Source organism: Accipiter gentilis, chromosome W (genome assembly GCF_929443795.1).
Source record: "Accipiter gentilis chromosome W, bAccGen1.1, whole genome shotgun sequence".
In the NCBI taxonomy this organism is placed as follows: Eukaryota; Metazoa; Chordata; class Aves; order Accipitriformes; family Accipitridae; genus Astur; species Astur gentilis.
In genome coordinates, this window is record NC_064918.1 from 3,442,366 (window position 1) to 3,466,401 (window position 24,036).

At 45.7% G+C, this 24,036-nt stretch overlaps 2 protein-coding genes across 3 annotated transcripts in view; both read right to left on the reverse strand.

The window, feature by feature from the left end:
- LOC126035398 (tubulin-specific chaperone A-like) overlaps positions 1-24,036 on the reverse strand; it is a 112,860-nt gene that overhangs the window by 7,167 nt on the left and 81,657 nt on the right. Inside the window, exon 3 of the mRNA XM_049793960.1 lies at positions 9,635-9,721. Within this exon, the coding sequence (XP_049649917.1) occupies positions 9,635-9,721 (87 nt within the window). The remainder of the gene's footprint in view (positions 1-9,634; positions 9,722-24,036) is intronic.
- Positions 17,282-24,036, reverse strand: part of LOC126035324 (uncharacterized protein YagA-like) — a 215,819-nt gene continuing 209,064 nt past the window's right edge. For both annotated transcript variants that reach the window (XM_049793827.1, XM_049793826.1), the window contains exon 2: positions 17,282-18,836. In XM_049793827.1, the coding sequence (XP_049649784.1) occupies positions 17,628-18,758 (1,131 nt within the window). In that variant the 5' untranslated portion in view covers positions 18,759-18,836 and the 3' untranslated portion in view covers positions 17,282-17,627. The remainder of the gene's footprint in view (positions 18,837-24,036) is intronic.

A 24,036-nucleotide genomic window follows, 5' to 3' on the forward strand; every position in this document is an offset into this window, starting at 1 on the left:
TACAGGCCCACGACGGACTCCTGTTCGATTTGCACGACCATCATCATCTGGAGCATCATAGATGATGTGGCAATATGAATACTACCTCAGCCGAAAACTAATGTATAGGTCACCTTGGCTAACATAACAGGTCAAGATTCTCTGTGCATCGCAACTCTATCAGAAAGCCCATGAACCAATAGACAAGATGGCTATGACTCGTGCAGCGTGCCTGGCCAGCGAGCACACGTGTCATAGATTGCAACCGAGGCGGACTTTTGGCACCCGCTGGCCACGTGTGCTAACACCCGTTCCTCTGCAAATGTATAGATACTGGGATTTTCCGAAGAGCATCGGGCTGGTGTACGGTGAGGCCATCGTTGCCTCTGTGGGGATGCCCACGGAAAGCTGGCACTTACCGATTGCTGGGCTGAGTTCGTGGAGCAAGATGGCACAAGAATGTATGGATGGTTCATTTTCCTCATAGTCCTCATGGTCTGGGTCATTAGGGGTAACAGGTTGGCTCAAAGAAATATGGGCATTATTGTAGTTACTGTGATTGTAGCTATTGTAATAGTTTTACCTTGTTCAGCTTATTAAGGAAAATGGCATCCCAAGTTATTAAACAAGCCTGGATTGCTCAAAAACAAAAAGAGGGAGAAAGATTTAAACAGAGACCTACAGTGGATTCGACCTTGTTGTGGTATTACAAATACAGACTTACAGCCGCTGCTGGATTTATTGCGGGGCAGCGATAGCTTAACTTCTACAAGACAACTATGCACCGGGACGGCAAGCCTTGGCAGCAATTGGACAAAAAATCACATCATCCATGTCTGGCAGATACGTTCCTGATTTACCCATAAATTTGAAACCTTATGCTGAGATTGATATGGAACACACTGACTGTAGTAAGCAGCATGACAGTGACACCGGTGATTGATCCACATCGGTTAATGCCGTGGGACAGTAAGAATGTTTGGGTGTCACTAGCTAAAGCTATTAATCAAACCTCTTTTTGTGTGTCATTGGCATTACCTGAACAGTCTTTTATTCTTATGTATTTTATTAGGTATAATGTTGTTTTTACTGTGTTTAATTAATTGTGTTCATAGATCTTTGCAAAGGGCAATACAGCAGGTGTTAAAATTGTACCTCAATCTATATACAAACAAATAGATTGGCTGAAGAAACATACACAAAAGATCCAGCAAGAAACTAGTTGGTTTGATGGGGTGTTACAATCAATATTTGGCGGGATAACACCATGTCTAATGTCATTGATTAAGAAAGCCTTACGATGGTTAGGTATATTGATATTAATCTGTGTAATAGTCAGGATTGTGTATGGGTACATGATGAAAGGAGTCTCAAAGCTGACACACCAAGCTCTACTCGCACAAAAAGAAAAAGGGGGAATTGTTGGGAATTGGCTTGATGAAAAAGGACATGGGTCTATAGAAAAGTTGTGCGAGCAGAGTTCTGTGTGAAAGAATGTCAGTTTGAGCAGCAAGATTAGGCCTTGGCTGAAAATAGCTGGCTTTACTGATAGCAGGAGAAAACCAGCAGCTGGTCTTGCCGTTATCAGGAGAAAGACAGGGACGGTGTGACCTTGGCATAACTTCATAAGTAACTTTTGAAGAAGTTCCCATGAGAAAGTTACGGAACATGCATAGCTGCCAGCCACAAGTGGGTGTGTTTTAGTAATGAATAAACATTAGCAATGTACCAATCATATTAGGACTAGTAGGCATAATTATCGCAAACTGTATAAATATGAGCTATCCGTGCAAATAAAGTTGAATCACTTCTATCACTCATATTGGGTCGACTTATGTGCATTCCTCCGCCGCTCCAACACTCTGGGATAATATATTTAAGAAGGGAAAACCTGCAGCGGGAGGGGAGTGGGATGTGAGAGAAACACCTAGGCAGACAGTAAGGTCAGTGAAGAAGGAGGGGGAGGAGGTGATTCCCCTGCAGCCTGTGGTGAGACAGCAGGCTTTCCCTCTGCAGCCTGTGGAGATGAATGGTGGAGCAGATGCCCACCTGTAGCCCATGGAGGAGCCCACACTGGAGTAGGTGGATGCCCCTGAAGAAGGCCGTGACTCCGTGGGAAAAGCCCGTGCTGGAGCAGTCTGTATCTGAAGGACTGCAGCCCACAGAAAGGACCCATGCTGGAGGAGTTTCTGAAGGACTGCAGCCCGTGGGAGGGACCCCACACTGGAGCAGAGGAAGAGTGTGAGGAGTCCTTCCCCTGAGGAGGAAGGAGCAGCAGAGACAACGTGTGATTGTCCTGGGTTCAGCTGGGATAGAGTTAATTTTTACAGGAACCTGGGAGGTGGGGGCATAGCCGGGGCAGCTGACCTGAACTAGCCAAGGAGCTATTCCATACCATGTGACATCCTGCCCAGTATATAAATGGGGAGCGGGCCGGGGGGTGGCCTCTTTTTTTTTCGGTGGGGGAAGTGGCGGAGCGTCGGGTCCCGGGTGGTGAGCAGTTGCACTGTGCATCACTCTTTTTGTATACTTTTTTTTCATTAGTGCCGTTGTTGTTGTTGTAATCTCTTTTGTGTTTGTCCCAGTAAACTGCCTTTATCTCAACCCTCGAGGTTCCAGTTTCTTTTCCTTTTCTCTCCTCCGTCTCCTCCCCATCCCACCGGAGGGGGGCGGAGGAGTGAGCGAGCGGCTGCGTGGTCCTTTGTTACCGGCCGGGCTGAAACCACGACAGTCCTTTTTGGCGCCCAACGTGGGGCAGAAGGGTTGAGATAACGACAGATCTGGCCAGAGCGTGTTGAAAGAAATTTGCCAAACGCATTTCTTAGATATATAGATGTTAGTCACAATGTTGTTTCATTTGTTTACATGGTGGCGTTTTGTAAGCTCTTATATGCTCTATGTATTGCCTGTAGTTGCGTATCTCATCTCTGGGAGAGTGATTGGGATTATCATTTTGCTGTACTGGGCAATGTCGACTTATGAAATGATTACATCACTGGTCATGAGGTTAAGCTGGTATCTGTATGAGGCAGTGATATCATTTCCATACTTTGGGCGCCTTCTGTCGGATTTTATTGGTAATTACACCCAATCCATGGGGAAATTAGGGGGGGATACCTCCCCCCGTCCATTCACCTCCCTCTTCTCCTTCCGACTAATTACAACAGCTTTCGAGAATTTTGAATATCCTTGGGATGCGCAAGCCAGTGTGCTGTTAGTGCTATGCCTCCTGAATATGTTTCAGGTCTTGTTTAGGGCTACAAAAACGCTCTTTAAGAGTACCACTCAGAGATCTCCCCCAAAGCTGGATACTCATGGGTGGCACGGCATGTGGGAGCATATGGGCAAGTATCTAGAGAACTTCTCACCGCCAGTGACTTGGAAGTTCACTCCCGAACAACTACAGAACCCTTATGAAGTGACAGAATATTTGAAAGAAAAATGCTGTGGCTATTCCAAAGACATACAACTCGCTGCACTGTGCTGGGCTCTGGCCAATATCTACCAAACAATGCTTGATATTATGCAGCACCCTCGGGGGGAAAAGGGGGAAAAGATGGAAAACAGGACAACATGTACCGTGGCTACCCAAACCCTGACAACAGACACCGTGGCTGCCCCTACCCCGACAACAAGCACCGTGGCTGCCCCTACCACGACAACAGGTACCATGACTACCCCTACCCCGGTGACAGACACTGCAGCTGAACCAGAGAACCAGCCTGTGCCAGTATCAGTCGCCCCTGTACAGAAAAAGAAACACACAAAGAAATCAGTTCGCTTAGCGAGAGATGAAGATGAACCAGGGTCATCGCGAGAACAGGAGGTAGAGGCAGAACCTGAAATAATTACCCGATCTCTATCCATGAGTGAGTTGCGTGACATGCGAAAAGATTTTAGCCGCCACCCAGGTGAGCACATTGTTACCTGGCTGCTCCGATGCTGGGATAGCGGGGCTAGTAGTGTGGAATTAGAGGGTAAGGAAGCCAAGCAGTTGGGATCTCTGTCTAGGGAAGGGGGCATCGACAAGGCGATTGGGAGAAAAACACAAGTCCTCAGCCTCTGGAGGCGACTTTTGTTAGGTGTAAAGGAAAGATACCCCTTCAGGGATGAAGTTACATGTCACCAAGGCAAGTGGACCACCATGGAGAGAGGTATTCAGTACCTGAGAGAATTAGCCGTGCTGGAGGTGATTTACAATGATCCAGAAAATGCACAGTCACCCACAGATCCAGATGAAGTCCAATGCACACAACCCATGTGGCGGAAGTTTCTACGAAGTGCACCACCAACCTATGCCAACTCATTGGCAGTAATGTCCTGGAGAGAAGGCTATGGACAAACGGTGGATGAATTGGCTGTCCAACTCCGGCAATACGAAGGGAGTCTCTCTTCCTCCCTACGGGCCTGTGTCTCAGCTGTGGAGGAGTTGTCCCGAGAGTTCCAGCAATTCAAAGTGGATCTGTCCTCCTCCTCACCTGTACAGGCCCGCATCGCAGTTATTGGGAGTAAGCGTTCCTCTGCCCAAGAGAGAGGAGAGAGAAAGTACACTCGACGGGCTAACCTGTGGTTTTACCTGCGTGACCATGGAGAGGACATGAGGAAGTGGGATGGAAAACCCACTTCAGTCTTGGATGCACGGGTACGGGAGTTGCGAGAAAAAGCAACCAGAAAAGAGAATTCTAGGAAAACTGCTGCTCCAGTTTCCCGTGAGCAGTCCCCCAGACGCAGTAGATGGGCTGATCTCATTTCTGATCCCCTTGAAGGGACTTCCGATTTACGTGTGCAGAAAGTGAGTAACGGATGTTCTAACCAGGATTAGAGGGGCCCTGCCTCCAGCCAGGTGGAGGAGAGGGACAACCGAGTCTACTGGACAGTGTGGATTCGATGGCCTGGCACATCAGACCCACAGGAATATAAGGCTCTAGTGGACACTGGTGCACAATGTACCCTAATGCCATCAAGTTATAAAGGGGCAGAACCCATCTGTATCTCTGGTGTGACAGGGGGATCCCAAGAGCTAACCGTATTGGAAGCTGAAATGAGTCTAACCGGGAATGAGTGGCATAAACACCCCATTGCGACTGGCCCAGAGGCCCCGTGCATCCTTGGTATAGATTATCTCAGGAGGGGGTATTTCAAGGACCCAAAAGGGTACCGTTGGGCCTTTGGTATAGCTGCATTGGAGACGGAGGAGACTGAACAGCTGTCTACCCTGCCGGGTCTCTCCCAAGACCCTTCGGTTGTGGGGTTGCTGAAGGTTGAAGAACAACAGGTGCCAATTGCTACCACGACGGTGCACCGGCGACAATATCGCACCAACCGAGACTCCCTGATCCCAATCCATAAGCTGATTTGCCAACTGGAGAGCCAAGGAGTGATCAGCAAGACTCACTCACCCTTTAATAGTCCCATATGGCCCGTGCAGAAATCCAATGGGGAATGGCGACTAACAGTAGATTATCGTGGGCTGAATGAAGTCACGCCACCGCTAAGCGCTGCTGTGCCAGATATGTTAGAGCTTCAATATGAACTGGAATCAAAGGCAGCTAAGTGGTATGCCACAATTGACATTGCTAATGCATTTTTCTCCATTCCCTTGGCAGCGGAGTGCAGGCCTCAGTTTGCTTTCACTTGGAGGGGCGTCCAGTACACCTGGAATCGACTGCCCCAGGGGTGGAAACACAGCCCCACCATTTGTCATGGACTGATCCAGGCTGCACTAGAAAAAGGTGAAGCTCCAGAGCACCTGCAATATATTGATGACATCATCGTATGGGGCAACACGGCAGAAGAAGTTTTTGAGAAAGGGAAGAAAATAATCCAAATCCTTTTGAAGGCTGGTTTTGCCATAAAAGAAAGTAAGGTCAAGGGACCTGCGCAGGAGATCCAGTTCTTAGGAGTAAAATGGCAAGATGGGCGTCGTCAGATCCCTGTGGACGTCATCAACAAAATAGCAGCTATGTCCTCACCGACTAATAAAAAGGAAACACAGGGTTTCTTAGGTGTTGTGGGTTTTTGGAGAATGCATATTCCAAATTACAGTCAAATTGTAAGCCCTCTCTACCAAGTTACTCGGAAGAAGAACGATTTTAAATGGGGGCCTGAGCAACGACAAGCCTTTGAACAAATTAAGCAGGAGATTGTTCACGCAGTAGCTCTTGGGCCAGTCCGGACAGGACAAGATATTAAAAATATGCTCTACACTGCAGCTGGGGAGAATGGCCCTACCTGGAGCCTTTGGCAGAAAGCACCTGGGGAGACCCGTGGCCGACCTCTGGGGTTTTGGAGTCGGGGATATCGAGGATCCGAGGCTCGCTATACTCCAACTGAAAAAGAGATCTTGGCAGCATATGAAGGAGTTCGAGCCGCCTCAGAAGTGGTTGGTACTGAAACACAGCTCTTCTTAGCACCCCGACTGCCAGTGCTGGGCTGGATGTTCAAAGGGAAAGTTTCCTCTACGCATCACGCGACTGACGCCACGTGGAGTAAGTGGATCGCATTGATCACACAGCGGGCTCGCATAGGAAACCCCGGTCGCCCAGGAATGTTAGAAGTGATCACGGACTGGCCAGAAGGCAAAGATTTTGGAATGTCGCCAGAGGAAGAGGTGACACGGGCCGAAGAAGCCCCGCTGTATAATAAACTGCCAGAAAATGAGAGGCAATATGCCCTGTTCACTGATGGGTCCTGTCGCATTGTGGGAAAACATCGAAGGTGGAAGGCTGCTGTATGGAGTCCTACACGACTAGTCGCAGAAACTGCTGAAGGAGAAGGTGAATCGAGTCAGTTTGCAGAGGTGAAAGCCATCCAGCTAGCGTTAGACATTGCTGAAAGAGAAAAGTGGCCAGTGCTCTATCTCTATACTGACTCGTGGATGGTGGCAAATGCCCTATGGGGGTGGCTACAGCAATGGAAGAAGGGCAATTGGCAGCGCAGAGGTAAACCCATCTGGGCTGCCGCACTGTGGCAAGATATCGCTGTTTGGATAGAGAAGCTAGTGGTAAAAGTACGTCACGTAGATGCTCATGTACCCAAGAGTCGAGCCACTGAAGAACATCAAAACAACCACCAGGCAGATCAGGCCGCCAAGATTGAAGTGTCTCAGGTGGACCTGGACTGGCAACGTAGGGGTGAGCTATTTATGGCTCAGTGGGCCCACGATACCTTAGGCCATCAGGGAAGAGATGCAACATATAGATGGGCTCGAGATCGAGGGGTGGACTTGACCATGGACACTATCTCACAGGTCATCCATGAATGTGAAACATGTGCTGCAATTAAGCAAGCCAAGCGGCAAAAACCCCTGTCGCATGGAGGACGATGGCTGAAATATAAACAGTGGGAGGCCTGGCAGATTGACTATATCACACTCCCACGAACACGCCAAGGCAAGTGCCATGTGCTTACAATGGTGGAAGCAACCACTGGGTGGCTGGAAACATACCCTGTGTCCCATGCCACTGCCCAGAACACTATCCTGGGCCTTGAAGAGAAAATTTTATGGCAACACGGCACCCCAGAAAGAATCGAGTCGGACAACGGGACTCACTTCCGAAACAACCTCGTAGACACCTGGGCCAAAGAACATGGCATTGAGTGGGTGTATCACATCCCTTATCACGCACCAGCCTCCGGAAAAATTGAACGGTACAATGGACTGCTGAAAACTACATTGAGAGCGATGGGGGGTGGAACTTTCAAGCATTGGGATACACATTTAACAAAAGCCACCTGGTTAGTTAATACTAGAGGATCCGCCAATCGGGCTGGCCCCGCCCAACCAAGAGATCCACATACTGTAGAAGGGGATAAAGTCCCTGTAGTGCGCATGAGGAGTATGTTAGGAAAGACAGTCTGGGTTAGTCCTCCCTCAAGCAGAAGCAAACCCATTCAAGGGGTTGTTTTTGCTCAAGGACCTGGGTACACCTGGTGGGTGATGCAGAAGGATGGGGAGGTTCGATGTGTACCTCAGGGAGATTTGATTTTGGGAGAGAATAGCCAGTGAATTGGGCTGTATGATATTTAACTGCTAAATAACCTGCCAATGCATGTCATTGTATCTATAGTGTCTATATGCCATATCAAGGGTATTATTGTGAGAATTATCCAAATGACTACAGGATGGACTTTTGAAACTGAGCCAAGTACAACAGCGATAGAACTTGAACTGGCACCCAGCAATTTCCTCAAGATCAACATCTTCGACCTGCAGACCAGGGGCATGAGTTGCACCAAATGTACTAGCCACAAGTTCCAGAGGCAGCGTACAACAACCCAACATCTCACACCATCTCTCTCTTATCCTGAAGAACTGTTACAACAGATAGAGCCCCAAAATTGATGGACACATTAGAGGGATAGCCCATAGGCTAAAGGAACACCGTGTGTGTGTGTGCGAGGTCAGGGGGTGGAGTCCATATACTTATATATAAGACAAGGAAAGTTGTAGTGGTTGATTGGAAAAAAATAAAAAAAAAGTAAGATCTGGGCATGATGTAGATGGTATAGAATAAGGGGTGGATAATGTCCTGGGTTCAGCTGGGATAGAGTTAATTTTTACAGGAACCTGGGAGGTGGGGGCATAGCCGGGGCAGCTGACCTGAACTAGCCAAGGAGCTATTCCATACCATGTGACATCCTGCCCAGTATATAAATGGGGAGCGGGCCGGGGGGTGGCCTTTTTTTTTTTCGGTGGGGGAAGTGGCGGAGCGTCGGGTCCCGGGTGGTGAGCAGTTGCACTGTGCATCACTCTTTTTGTATACTTTTTTTTCATTAGTGCCGTTGTTGTTGTTGTAATCTCTTTTGTGTTTGTCCCAGTAAACTGCCTTTATCTCAACCCTCGAGGCTCCAGTTTCTTTTCCTTTTCTCTCCTCCGTCTCCTCCCCATCCCACCGGAGGGGGGCGGAGGAGTGAGCGAGCGGCTGCGTGGTCCTTTGTTACCGGCCGGGCTGAAACCACGACAGTGATGAACTGATCACAACCCCCATTCCCCGTCCCACTGCACTGCTCAGGAGGAGGAGGTAGAGAAAATCGGGAGTGGAGTTGAGCCCAGGAAGAAGGGAGGGGTGGGGGGAAGGTGTTTTAAGATTTGTTTTACTTCTCATTACCCTGTTTTGATTTGAATAGTAACAAATTAAATTGATTTTGGTTTTTTTTCCCCCAAGTTGAGTCTGGTTTTTGCCCATGACCATAATTGGTGAGTGATCTCTCCCTGTCCTTGTCTCGACCCACAAGCTTTTCATGATATTTTCTCCTCCCCATCCCACCGGGGGGGGGGGGGGGGGGCAGGAGGAGTGAGTGAGCAGCCTTGTGGTGCTTTGTTGCTGGCTGGGCTTAAACCATGACACACAGGAATTCAGAGTCCATTGTAACAGTTCAGTATTTAAGTGTATGTTGAGTGTGTACTCCCTTAAAGACAGCTTCTAATATTCTAACACACACAGTTTTCATAGACTGAAGACCAAGTCTGCAAAGACAGTTATCTAAAATGAAATATTGGTATGTTATAGGATGCTAGTCTTGGGACCTATAAAAAGTAATTCTTCAGTCCAATTCTAATATGCTGCAATTGCACTACAGGCAAGCATGTTTCTCGAAGTTCATCAAGGAACAGCAGCATTTCTTGATTGGTGGATTTTGGTGCTATACTTACTAGTAGTTGAACAAGATCTGCATGTGCAACTTCTAATCTGCGCTGGCAGTCTGGAATCATCATTCGTGACTCTTGTAAGATCTCAATCTGTGAAAATTAGAAGCCAATAAAATGAGAACATATTCCAGATGGGAGTGTTATTTTTTAAGACAAGTCTTTACTCTGAAAAATCAGTAGTCCAGTCATCATCTAGGAACTTCAGAACAGTGGTACCTATTTTCTGAATAGGCTCTTTTATCAAAAGATACACTTAGCATAATTACTTAAAACTCTGTTAATTTACAGGACACTTCCATTTACTTTGTGCTTAATGAAATATAAAGTATTAAGTGTAAAAGAGTATTTAGAATAATTTTTTCCTTAGAAAAAGGTACTGCCTGGTAAGCTTTCCATACAGCATTTGTTAAAAAGGCTATTTAAAACAAACTTTCTCCTGCTGTCGTGAAGCAGCTTCATCCAGAATGGGATCAGCTGGCTATATAAATATCTCCTGCATCTTTTGGGTAATAAAAAAACCAGTGTTCAGATAATACCACATAGAGATAATTACTGCATCAAAAAAGTTATTGAGATATTGATCACATTGTGTGCACACTGCAGGAAGCTCTGACTGAAAGAGAAAGGTAAAGAAAAATGAAAAGCAAAGACCAGCAGGCTCGTATTTTTGATGCTTATCATGCATAAAAAGTTATTACTTATCCTTGTGCTTCATTTTAGGAGAAAGATTATTCTCGCCATGAACAAAATCACTAAAATGGCACCTCACCGAATCTGAACATCTTGCTTCCTCCTACAGAAAAAATCAGATTTATACAAGGGAGCATTTATTTCATGGAACATTTCTGGATCTGAAATCCAACCACTGAGAAGAAAAGGTGTGCAGAGTTGTTCAATAATGTTAAATCTATTTAGAAATGAAAATAGGTTAGATATTAGTATGAAACCTCTTCTGCATTCAGGATAACCTGCAATAGGTGGCTTTCACTTTAAATGGCTTACTTCATTCTGTCATTCCTATGTTGTATTCTTTCAGTATTAATGCTGCCGTACTGAAGGGAACACTGTCATCACAAAAGGGAAGATAAGCTATGTCTAAGAATGTATTTATGCATACAGGAAGGCCTTTTGTAGTACAACATTATCATCATTCTTAAGTGTCATATGCTTAAGTTCTTAGTTCAAGTCATTTTTGAGAGAAAGGGTTTAAAAACTTTGTTTCTAATTTCCTTTCAGAGAATCTAGGGCAAAACCTGTCTACTTTGAAGCAAAGATGGGTGACAAATGTTTAAAAAAAGTTAAGCATCCCCAAATTCCAGTTCTCATTGGTATTATCACTTTCTTTTAAGCATTCAGCATTGGACTGTATTAAAAATAAGACTAGTCAGTTTGCAAGTTATACTTTCAGCAGTGAATGAATAAAGATTTGTAACTTCTATAGAATGAGGTATGCCATGAGATAATGCCTTCTGCTTTATGTACTACAACTTTGTTCTACAAAGAATACCTACAGGAGTGAGAATATCCAATAATGACTTCCTTGGGCTGGTATTGCTAAATAGTTGTGCGTTGTAAAGCTGGTGGATGATATGGAAAGTAGTAACTTATTTGACATATGCCACTCAATAAGCAATCTGGGAAGGCATATAAACTGTAGTCCTAGCTGTTGTAAGAAAAGAACAAAACTACCCTAACCACGCTGTTCAAAACAGAATTTGACTGTGATCTAAAGGGGTACCTGAGTTTTATTTACATTTGCCTGCAGTTATGCAATAAAAAACAGAAGGAAGATAAATCCTGTAACTACATTGAGTAGGTACAAACAGTTGAAGATTGGAACAGGAATTTTGTGGAACCAAGATTATTAGTTGATAACTTCTACATAAAACACTTTTTTTCCAAGATAATCCCAGATGGACCATTTACTGTTACAAATGTATATAATAAAGCAAAGTCAAAAGCTCAAATAATTAGATAAGCTTTAGGACTGGAATTTTAAAAAAGCGTTAGCTCTCCAAATTCTATCAAAATTTAAACAGCAGCCTTCTCCCCTCCCCCAATACATTCTAGAAACTTTCTGACTAAATTCTAAGGAGTTTAAATTATAAGCAGGTCACAGAGGAAGTTATTACATGAAACTGATCTAACTTTGCAAAGAACCATAAATATCTTCAAGGTTTCTGTGAATTACAATGCCAAATAGAAGTATTAAAAAACTGGAGTAACTGAAGTGCATATAAATAAAGTGTTAAGACAAAAGCAATAAAGCACAAAAGTATGTACAGAGAGAAGCAAATTGAATTTGTTGTCAATAAGTGTTCATAGGACCAGAAGAGCTACTGTGACTAGTGAGGATGATGTCCCTATTCCTTTAAGTGTAATGATAAAATCCAGTTAAACAAATCTCTTCAAAGAGCCACATTTCTGGTCAGTTGTCTTTCAGGATTGAAGGTATTTCTACTAAGGGAGCAGATGTCTGGCATCTTTCAAAAGAAAGCAATCTGCTCAGATGTGATGGAGCTCTTAACTGTTGCAGGGTATATAGCCTATTTACTAAACATGATGTGGATTTTTTTGTAAATTGGTTCAGATGTCAAAGAACTAGTGTGCATAATATAATGCACTATTGTCCTGGTTTCAGCTGGGATAGAGTTAATTTTCTTTCTAGTAGCTGGTATAGTGTTATGTTTTGGGTTCAGTATGAGAAGAATGTTGATAACACACTGATGTTTTCAGTTGTTGCTAAGTAGTGTTTAGACTAAGTCAAGGATTTTTCAGCTTGTGATGCCCAGCCAGCAAGAAGGCTGGAGGGGCACAAGAAGTTGGGAGGGGACACAACTAGGGCAGCTGACCCAAACTGGACAAAGGGGTATTCCATACCATGTGATGTCATGTCTAGGATATAAACTGGGGGGAGTTGGCCAGGGGGTGGATTGCTGCTCTGGAACTAACTGGGCATTGGTCAGCGAGTGGTGAGCAATTGCATTGTGCATCACTTGTTTTGTATATTCCAATTCTATTATTGTTGTTGTTATTATTATCATCATTCTGTTGTTATTATTATTATTATTATCATTATTTTCTTCCTTTCTGTCCTATTAAACTGTCTTTATCTCAACCCAAAAGTTTTACCTTTTTTTTTGCCGATTCTCTCCTCCATCCCACTGGGTGTGGGGGGGAGTGAGCAAGCAGCTGTGTGGTGCTTAGTGCCAGCCTGGGGTTAAACTACAACAACTATCAATAGCCTTCAATCTGTTTTCCATAAATTCCAGATTGCACTGACAGATAAAGCAGAACTGGAAACAGAAAAGCCAAATAGATGCAAACACACAGATCCACCTACCAGTTGCTTAAGTGGAAGGGCACCATAACAAAAATTGGACAATTATTTTACACATTCAAAATAAGCACAAAGGCCAAACACAACTCTATGAGAAACAGCTGAGGAGGCAATGCCCAAGGCTTTAAACATAAGGAACTTTGATTTTAGCAGGTCCTACAATAAAAGTTCAAAGCCAGTATTTCGACTTATCTTGGCAGATCAGAGCTGCTCAGATGAGGCAGATTCTCTATTTTTTGGCTCCACTCAAGCACTTATACTAATCCAAATTTTTGATACTTTAAGAATACAAATAAATATTACTGCTTATGAGTGTTGATACCAAGTATTCTGCAACAGGAAGCAATTTTGCTCAGCCTGACGTATTGCTATAATGGGGACAACAGTTTCATGTTTCAAAAAGATGGAAGCAGGGTTTGGTGGTTTTTTTTTTTGTTTTGGGGTGGGTGGTTTGGTTTTTTTTTCAGCTTACCCACAACTTAACAAGAGATTGAGAGATGTGCGGACCCACAAATAACTTGAAAACAACAAGAAATCCTCCATAGGACGCTCTGTTGTTCCTTGATCTTAAGAAGGACAGCCTAATAAACTACTGGGTCACAGGGTATAGTGACAATATTATTTTATATGACAAAAGATAGGCTAAGAAAAATTAGAAATGTGAATGAGTCATATATATATGAATTACATACACACACATGCTTTTAAATACTGCCTCATAATCACTTGCCCTTTGTTGCACAACTGAAAACAGATAATCATAACAGTATGGATCTACTCAAAGACAGTAGTAGAGAAGAAAAAGCATGCAAATAATTCAGTTTGCTAAGAAAAGTGCTACTTGTTTGAACTACTTTTCATCAGAAAGTTTGTAAAACACTTGGAATCCATTGACCAGTTACAGCCATATCTGATGGAAGGACAGAGATCCAAAATAAAAAAAGGACATCTCTAAGAATCATGAATACCAGTGGTTCCAAAATTAATAATCCTACTAAGGAAAAAAATGTAGCACAAAGTAAACAGTGATGCTAAGGCTACTGGTTGTCTAATCAACATATTTGTAACTTAAATCCACAGCATGGTATTACTTTTCACCTCACTGGTAATCAGAGAATATAAAGGCACAAGGTGGTGGGCCAGGATGGTGGCAAGGGGACACAGGGTGTAGGACAGCATAGGTGATGTAGGAGAAAGCTGGGTATAGGGAAGGCAGGAGCTCACAGGAGACACAGCATTAAGGGGCATATAGAGGGGACCCCCCCAAAAAAAACCCTGTAGGAAACCAAGTTTTATTAGTTCTACTTCCTTTGAAGCAACTTGTTTTATTTTCACATAGCAGGCCCAAAAGAAAGCTTGAGCCATCCACAAATATAAGATACAAGAACACACTGCAGTCTGTTGTGAGTTTTGCCAAATACATTTGATCAAAACACTTCTGAAGGACCACGAACAAAAGCTTGCAGTAAAGAATTGGAGAACTTTGATTTGTTTCTATAGTGCTTGAGCGTTTCAGGCACTGAAATGACTGTGTATCAACTACCATTTGTAGCAAGAAAGCTGGAGGAGAAGAAAACCCTTTAGATCTAAACGCCTCAGTATTTCAAACAAGCTTTCTCTGCAGCTCCTCTCAGGTGAGGGCCAGTCCTGTTTCTTTTATAGCAGATCACCTTAAGACATAAAAGGCAGAAAGGTTCCTTTGGTCTTTTTGGAAAACAGTTTGTCACTGGCTGTTTTCCACTAGTGTACAACTGTAAGGTTTTCTTCATTGCCAGCAGCAGGGGATGGAGGGAGAACACCACATGACTCGAAGCTAAAAAATGGAGATATTGTTCAGAGGACAGAAACAAAACTCCCGTGTCCTCCACTGAAAAAGTTTTTAATTGAATACTCTGTATCATAAATTACAGATACTGTTCCTTTAAAATTAACTTAGAGGATGATAATGGAATTATCCATTACAGAAAGTTGTCATTTAATCAGCAGGCAGCACATTTCCTCCCAGCAACTCTAAATTCTACTTGAACAGATCTGTGTTGATGCAAGTATAAAGCCTCACCCTGTAAACAGGTGAGAGGTGGTAAACATCTGAATGAAGAGGTTTCTTTGGAAGTAGCATGAAGAAAACACTGACAAAAGACAGACTTGCTTTCCCAACAAGAATGGCTCAACCTTGTTAGAACAAATAACCAAATTTTCTCTCTGCCAAGGTTAAGCCTGGGGGAGAGGTTTAGAGGGTTGGGTTTTTTTGTTGTTTTTTGTTTGCTTGTTATAGATGCTGAATGCATGCCTTGCTAAAAGGTAGCAGGCTGGTTAGGAGATGTTTTAGAATAAGCCTGAAGGTTTGGGAGGAATCCCCCATCTGTTTTGTGGAGGCAAAATACCTGGGGAAATATTTGTGCTAAAATTGGAAGCAGAACAGATATGGGAAGTTCCCTAGATAGACAGAAGACAAAAAAAGTCAAGTCCAGATTTTTTTCCTCCCTCTAGAACAGAGGAAAAGTGAGCCCAGCTACAGAAGAAATTAATCATGTCACATCTAGGTGGCAAGTCTTTTCTACCACAGGAATGTTGCCATACTAACTTATTCCAAATATTGCACAAGTGCCTTTAATCTTCAGTATAAAATCTGGAATCCAAAAGGTTTCCTAGATAAAAAGGAAAACAGCCTCTGGAAAACAGAAGGGAAAAAGGAAGATCACAGTAATGATTTTTCGTCATTTGGTCTCTTTCAGAAAGCACGTTAGGCAATAAAACCAAAGTTTGAAAGCATTTTTAATATCACCTGTATGTTAGGAATATTATTCTGTATTTAGTACAGAGAATTCCAAGTTGCTAGCTTTTAAGGAAACAAATTGTGCTTGTTAAGGATACTGTCCAAATACATAAGGGGGAGCATTAGACCCTCCATTAGCATTTCCACTGCCTCTTTACCTAGGCAGCTAGAGCTACAGAGTTCAGATTATTAAGCAAAGATCATATATTCTTAGAAAAAACAATAACTTGTGAAAATAATCAGACTGCAGTGAAACTGTATGTTTCATCTAATCTTACTGTACTTAATCAGTGAGAAGATTGAAACTTTGTTTGAACCAATAGGGTGGGGGGTGGAAAGAGTCAAGAACTTAAAAAGCCAACTGAGCTGTGGTGGGTTGACCTTGGCGGGATGTCAGGTGCCCACCAAGCCGCTCTATCCCTCCCCCTCCTCAGTGGGGGGGGGGAGGGGGGAAATAAGATGGAAAAAATTCATGGGTCAAGATAAAGGCAGTTTAATAAAAGCAAAAGCAAAGGCTGCACATGGAAGCAAAGGAAAACATAAGATTTATTCTCTACTTTCCATCAGCAGGCAATGGCCAGCCACTTCCTGGGAAGCAGGGCTTCAGCATGCATAGCAGTTCCTCCAGAAGACAAACGTTGTAATATCAAAGGCCCCCTGCCCCCTCCTTTCTCTTAGCTTTTATTGCTGAGCAGAAGTCATATTGACGTGCGGAAAACAGACTCCACAATCAGTGAGATTGTAAAGTAGGTATGTTCATTCAGCGCTGGGCGGCATGGGGGGTAGTCCCGCCAAAGTCGTGCGTGCCCGACTCAGCAGTTCGCCTCAAGTTTATACAGTCAGGTGTTACATATTCACAATGGCTATACATATGCATGACCTATCCCCGCTTCATATTAAAATTAGCTCCGAGAGGTCATTTCAATAGTCCCCTCTGTCGTGGTTTCAGCCCAGCCGGTAACAAAGGACCACGCAGCCGCTCGCTCACTCCTCCGCCCCCCTCCGGTGGGATGGGGAGGAGACGGAGGAGAGAAAAAGAAAAAGAAACTGGAACCTCGAGGGTTGAGATAAAGGCAGTTTACTGGGACAAACACAAAGAAATTACAACAACAACAACGGCACTAATGAAAAAAGTATACAAAAAGAGTGATGCACAGTGCAACTGCTCACCACCCGGGACCCAACGCTCCGCCACTTCCCCCACCGAAAACCGAGACCACCCCCTGGCCCGCTCCCCATTTATATACTGAGCATGATGTCACATGGTATGGAATAGCTCCTTGGCTAGTTCAGGTCAGCTGCCCCGGCTATGCCCCCACCTCCCAGGTTCCTGTAAAAATTAACTCTATCCCAGCTGAACCCAGGACATTATCCACCCCTTATTCTATACCATCTACATCATGCCCAGATCTTACATTTTTTTCCAATCAACCACTACTACTTTCCTTGTCATATATATAAGTATATGGACTCCTCCCCCCGACCTCGCACACACACACACATGATGTTCCTTTAGCCTATGGGCTAACCCTCTAATGCGTCCACCGATTTTGGGGCTCTATCTGTTGTAACAGTTCTTCAGGATAAGAGAGAGATGGTGTGAGATGTTGGGTTGTTGTACGCTGCCTCTGGAACTTGTGGCTAGTACATTTGGTGCAACTCATGCCCTTGGTCTGCAGGTCGAAGATGTTGATCTTGAGGAAATTGCTGGGTGCCAGTTCAAGTTCTATCGCTGTTGTACTTGGCTCAGTTTCAAAAGTCCATCCTGTAGTCATTTGGATAATTCTCACAATAATACCCTTGATATGGCATATAGACACTATAGATACAATGACATGCATTGGCAGGTTATTTAGCAGTTAAATATCATACAGCCCAATTCACTGGCTATTCTCTCCCAAAATCAAATCTCCCTGAGGTACACATCGAACTTCCCCATCCTTCTGCATCACCCACCAGGTGTACCCAGGTCCTTGAGCAAAAACAACCCCTTGAATGGGTTTGCCTCTGCTTGAGGGAGGACTAACCCAGGCTGTCTTTCCTAACATACTCCTCATGCGCACTACAGGGACTTTATCCCCTTCGACAGTATGTGGAACTCTTGGTTGGGCGGGGCCAGCCCGATTGGCGGATCCTCTAGTATTAACTAACCAGGTGGCTTTTGTTAAATGTGTATCCCAATGCTTGAAAGTTCCACCCCCCATCGCTCTCAATGTAGTTTTCAGCATTCCATTGTATCGTTCAATTTTTCCGGAGGCCGGTGCGTGATAAGGGATGTGATATACCCACTCAATGCCATGTTCTTTGGCCCAGGTGTCTACGAGGTTGTTTCGGAAGTGAGTCCCGTTGTCCGACTCGATTCTTTCTGGGGTGCCGTGTTGCCATAAAATTTTCTCTTCAAGGCCCAGGATAGCGTTCTGGGCAGTGGCATGGGACACAGGGTATGTTTCCAGCCATCCAGTGGTTGCTTCCACCATTGTAAGCACATGGCACTTGCCTTGGCGTGTTCGTGGGAGTGTGATATAGTCAATCTGCCAGGCCTCCCACCGTTTATATTTCAGCCATCGCCCTCCATGCGACAGGGGTTTTTGCCGCTTGGCTTGCTTAATTGCAGCACATGTTTCACATTCATGGATGACCTGTGCGATAGTGTCCATGGTCAAGTCCACCCCTCGATCTCGAGCCCATCTATATGTTGCATCTCTTCCCTGATGGCCTGAGGTATCGTGGGCCCACTGAGCCATAAATAGCTCACCCCTACGTTGCCAGTCCAGGTCCACCTGAGACACTTCAATCTTGGCGGCCTGATCCGCCTGCTGGTTGTTTTGATGTTCTTCAGTGGCTCGACTCTTGGGCACATGAGCATCTACGTGACGTACTTTTACCACTAGCTTCTCTATCCGAACAGCGATATCTTGCCACAGTGCGGCAGCCCAGATGGGTTTACCTCTGCGCTGCCAATTGCCCTTCTTCCATTGCTGTAGCCACCCCCATAGGGCATTTGCCACCATCCATGAGTCAGTATAGAGATAGAGCACTGGCCACTTTTCTCTTTCAGCAATGTCTAACGCTAGCTGGATGGCTTTCACCTCTGCAAACTGACTCAATTCAACTTCTCCTTCAGCAGTTCCTGCGACTAGTCGTGTAGGACTCCATACAGCAGCCTTCCACCTCCAATGTTTTCCCACAATGCAACGGGACCCATCAGTGAACAGGGCATATTGCCTCTCATTTTCTGGCAGTTTATTATACAGCGGGGCCTCTTCAGCCCGTGTCACCTCTTCCTCTGGCGACATTCCAAAATCTTTGCCTTCTGGCCAGTCCGTGATCACTTCTAACATTCCTGGGCGACTGGGGTTTCCTATGCGAGCTCGCTGTGTGATCAGTGCGATCCACTTACTCCACGTGGCGTCAGTCGCGTGATGCGTAGAGACCATCCCTTTGAACATCCAGCCCAGCACTGGCAGTCGGGGTGCTAAGAAGAGCTGTGTTTCAGTACCAACCACTTCTGAGGCGGCTTGAACTCCTTCATATGCTGCCAAGATCTCTTTTTCAGTTGGAGTATAGCGAGCCTCGGATCCTCGATATCCCCGACTCCAAAACCCCAGAGGTCGGCCTCGGGTCTCCCCAGGTGCTTTCTGTCAAAGGCTCCAGGTAGGGCCATTCTCCCCAGCTGCAGTGTAGAGCATATTTTTAAAATCTTGTCCTGTCTGGACTGGCCCAAGAGCTACTGCGTGAACAATCTCCTGCTTAATCTGTTCAAAGGCTTGTCGTTGCTCAGGCCCCCATTTAGAATTGTTCTTCTTCCGAGTAACTTGGTAGAGAGGGCTTACAGTTTGACTGTAATTTGGAATATACATTCTCCAAAAACCCACAACACCTAAGAAAGCCTGTGTTTCCTTTTTATTAGTCGGTGGAGACATAGCTGCTATTTTGTTGATCACGTCCGCAGGGATCTGACGACGCCCATCTTGCCATTTTACTCCTAAGAACTGGATCTCCTGCGCAGGTCCCTTGACCTTACTTTCTTTTATGGCAAAACCAGCCTTCAAAAGGATTTGGATTATTTTCTTCCCTTTCTCAAAAAGTTCTTCTGCCGTGTTGCCCCATACGATGATGCCATCAATATATTGCAGGTGCTCTGGAGCTTCACCTTTTTCTAGTGCAGCCTGGATCAGTCCATGGCAAATGGTGGGGCTGTGTTTCCACCCCTGGGGCAGTCGATTCCAGGTGTACTGGACGCCCCTCCAAGTGAAAGCAAACTGAGGTCTGCACTCCGCTGCCAAAGGAATGGAGAAAAATGCATTAGCAATGTCAATTGTGGCATACCACTTAGCTGCCTTTGATTCCAGTTCATATTGAAGCTTTAACATATCTGGCACAGCAGCGCTCAGCGGTGGCGTGACTTCATTCAGCCCACGATAATCTACTGTTAGTCTCCATTCCCCATCGGATTTCTGCACGGGCCATATGGGACTAGTAAAGGGTGAGTGAGTCTTGCTGATCACTCCTTGGCTCTCCAATTGGCAAATCAACTTATGGATGGGAATCAGGGAGTCTCGGTTGGTGCGATATTGTCGCCGGTGCACCGTCGTGGTAGCAATTGGCACTTGTTGTTCTTCAACCTTCAGCAACCCCACAACCGAAGGGTCTTGGGAGAGACCCGGCAGGGTAGACAGCTGTTCAGTCTCCTCCGTCTCCAATGCAGCTACAACAAAGGCCCACCGGTACCCCTTTGGGTCCTTGAAATACCCCCTCCTGAGATAATCTATGCCAAGGATGCACGGGGCCTCTGGGCCAGTCGCAATGGGGTGTTTATGCCACTCATTCCCGGTTAGACTCATTTCAGCTTCCAATACGGTTAGCTCTTGGGATCCCCCTGTCACACCAGAGATACAGATGGGTTCTGCCCCTTTATAACTTGATGGCATTAGGGTATATTGTGCACCAGTGTCCACTAGAGCCTTATATTCCTGGGGGTCTGATGTGCCAGGCCATCGAATCCACACTGTCCAGTAGACTCGGTTGTCCCTCTCCTCCACCTGGCTGGAGGCAGGGCCCCTCTAATCCTGGTTAGAATATCCGTTACTCACTTTCTGCACACGTGAATCAGAAGTCCCTTCAAGGGGATCAGAAATGAGATCGGCCCATCTACTGCATCTGGGGGACTGCTCACGGGAAACTGGAGCAGCAGTTTTCCAAGAAGAATTCTCTTTCCTGGTTGCTTTTTCTCGCAACTCCCGTACCCGTGCATCCAAGACTGAGGTAGGTTCTCCATCCCACTTCCTCATGTCCTCTCCATGGTCATGCAGGTAAAACCACAGGTTAGCCCGTCGAGTATACTTTCTCTCTCCTCTCTCTTGGGCAGAGGAACGCTTACTCCCAATAACTGCGATGCGGGCCTGTACAGGTGAGGAGGAGGACAGATCCACTTTGAATTGCTGGAACTCTCGGGACAACTCCTCTACAGCTGAGACACAGGCCCGTAGGGAGGAAGAGAGACTTCCTTCGTATTGCCGGAGTTGGACAGACAATTCATCCACCATTTGTCCATAGCCTTCTCTCCAGGACATTACTGCCAACGAGTTCACATAGGTTGGTGATGCACTTTGTGGAAACTTCCGCCACATGGGTTGCGTGCATTGGACTTCATCTGGATCTGTGGGTGACTGCGCATTTTCTGGATCATTGTAAATCACCTCCAGCACGGCTAATTCTCTCAGGTACTGGATACCTCTCTCCATGGTGGTCCACTTGCCTTGGTGACATGTAACTTCATCCCTGAAGGGGTATCTTTCCTTTACACCTCACAGAAGTCGCCTCCAGAGGCTGAGGACTTGTGTTTTTCTCCCAATCGCCTTGTCGATGCCCCCTTCCCTAGACAGAGATCCCAGCTGCTTGGCTTCCTTACCCTCTAATTCCACACTACTAGCCCCACTATCCCAGCATCGGAGCAGACAGGTAACAACGTGCTCACCTGGGTGGCAGCTAAAATCTTTTCGCATATCACGCAACTCACTCATGGATAGAGATCGGGTAATTATTTCAGGTTCTGCCTCTACCTCCTGTTCTCGCGATGACCCTGGTTCATCTTCATCTCTCGCTAAGCGAACTGATTTCTTTGTGTGTTTCTTTTTCTGTACAGGGGCGACTGATAGTGGCACAGGTTGGTTCTCTGGTTCAGCTGAAGTGTCTGTCACCGGGGTAGGGGTAGTCACAGTACCTGTTGTCGTGGTAGGGGCAGCCACGGTGCTTGTTGTTGGGGTAGGGGCAGCCACGGTGTCTGTTGTCGGGGTTGGGGTAGCCACGGGGCCCGTTGCCCTGTTTTCCATCTTTTCTCCCTGAGGGTGCTGCCTAGTATCAAGCAGTGTTTGGTAGATACCGGCCAGGGCCCAGCACAATGTAGTGAGTTGTGTGTCTCTGGGATAGCCACAGCATTTTTCTTTCAAATATTCTATCACTTCATGAGGGTTCTGTAGTTGTTCGGGAGTGAACTTCCAAGTCACTGGAGTTGAGAAGTTCTCTAGATACCTGCCCACATCCTCCCACATGCCGTGCCACCCATGAGTATCCAGCTTTGGGGGACATCCCTGAGTGGTCCTCTTAAACAGCCTTTTTGTAGCCCTAAACAAGACCTGAAACATATTCAGGAGGCATAGCACTAACAGCACACTGGCTTGCGCATCCCAAGGATATTCAAAATTCTCAAAAGCTGTTGTAATTAGTTGGAAGGAGAAAAGGGAGGTGAACAGACGGGGGGAAGTATCCCCCCCTAATTTCCCCATGGACTGGGTGTAATTACCAATAAAATCCGACAGAAGGTGCCCAAAGTATGGAAATGATATCACTGCCTCATACAGATTCCAGCTTAACCTCATGACCAGTGATGTAATCATTTCATAAGTCAACATTGCCCAGTACAGCAAAATGATAATCCCAATCACTCTCCCAGAGATGAGATACGCAACTACAGGCAATACATAGAGCATATAAGAGCTTACAAAACGCCACCATGTAAACAAATGAAACAACATTGTGACTAACATCTATTTATCTAAGAAATGCGTTTGGCAAATTACTTTCAACACGCTCTGGCCAGATCTGTCGTTATCTCAACCCTTCGTCGCCCCACGTGGGGCGCCAAAAAGGACTGTCGTGGTTTCAGCCCAGCCGGTAACAAAGGACCACGCAGCCGCTCGCTCACTCCTCCGCCCCCCTCCGGTGGGATGGGGAGGAGACGGAGGAGAGAAAAAGAAAAAGAAACTGGAACCTCGAGGGTTGAGATAAAGGCAGTTTAGTGGGACAAACACAAAGAGATTACAACAACAACAACGGCACTAATGAAAAAAGTATACAAAAAGAGTGATGCACAGTGCAACTGCTCACCACCCGGGACCCGACGCTCCGCCACTTCCCCCACCGAAAACCGAGACCACCCCCCGGCCCGCTCCCCATTTATATACTGAGCATGATGTCACATGGTATGGAATAGCTCCTTGGCTAGTCCAGGTCAGCTGCCCCGGCTATGCCCCCACCTCCCAGGTTCCTGTAAAAATTAACTCTATCCCAGCTGAAGCCAGGACACCCTCCCAGCTGCGCCTGCGCAGGGCCTCTTTATGGTGGTCGTTTGGTGGTCGCAGAGATGAAGATAGATGACTCCTCTTTGTCACCGCTAGTAACCTCTTTCCTTGTGCAGGCTCAGTGATTTCTTGGTATTCACCCAAGCCACAAGATCAGTCTTAGCTGGCTCTTGGGGCCTGCTCCTGCTTCTTATCAAGGACTGTCTCTACCTCAGCTAGTTTCAACAATGTAAGCACTAAACATCATCTTTCACCCCCCTTTATTATGTCTACTGAGATTCTTTTGACTCCCCTTGTCTCAATATGGTATGGAATATCCCTTTGGTCAGTTTGGGTCAGCTGTCCTGGCTGTGTCCTTTCCCAAGATCTTGCCCACCCCCAGCCTATTGGTGAGGGGGGGAATGTTGGAGACAGAGCCTTGATGCTGTGCCAGCACTGCTCAGCAGTAGCCAAAACACTGGTGTGTTATCAACACCTTTCTAGCTACTGATGCAGAGTACAGCACTATGAGGGCTGCTATGGGGAAAATTAACTCCATCCCAGCCAGACCCAATACATGAACTAACTAGAGTATTTCTTTGATGCTAAATAGACATTTAGAAATGAAAAAGTTACAGAACATTACAATGTTCCTTTCAGCTAGAACTCCTCCAGTAACAAGATTAGCAACTGTCGTGGTTTTAGCCCAGCCAGTAACAAAGGACCACGC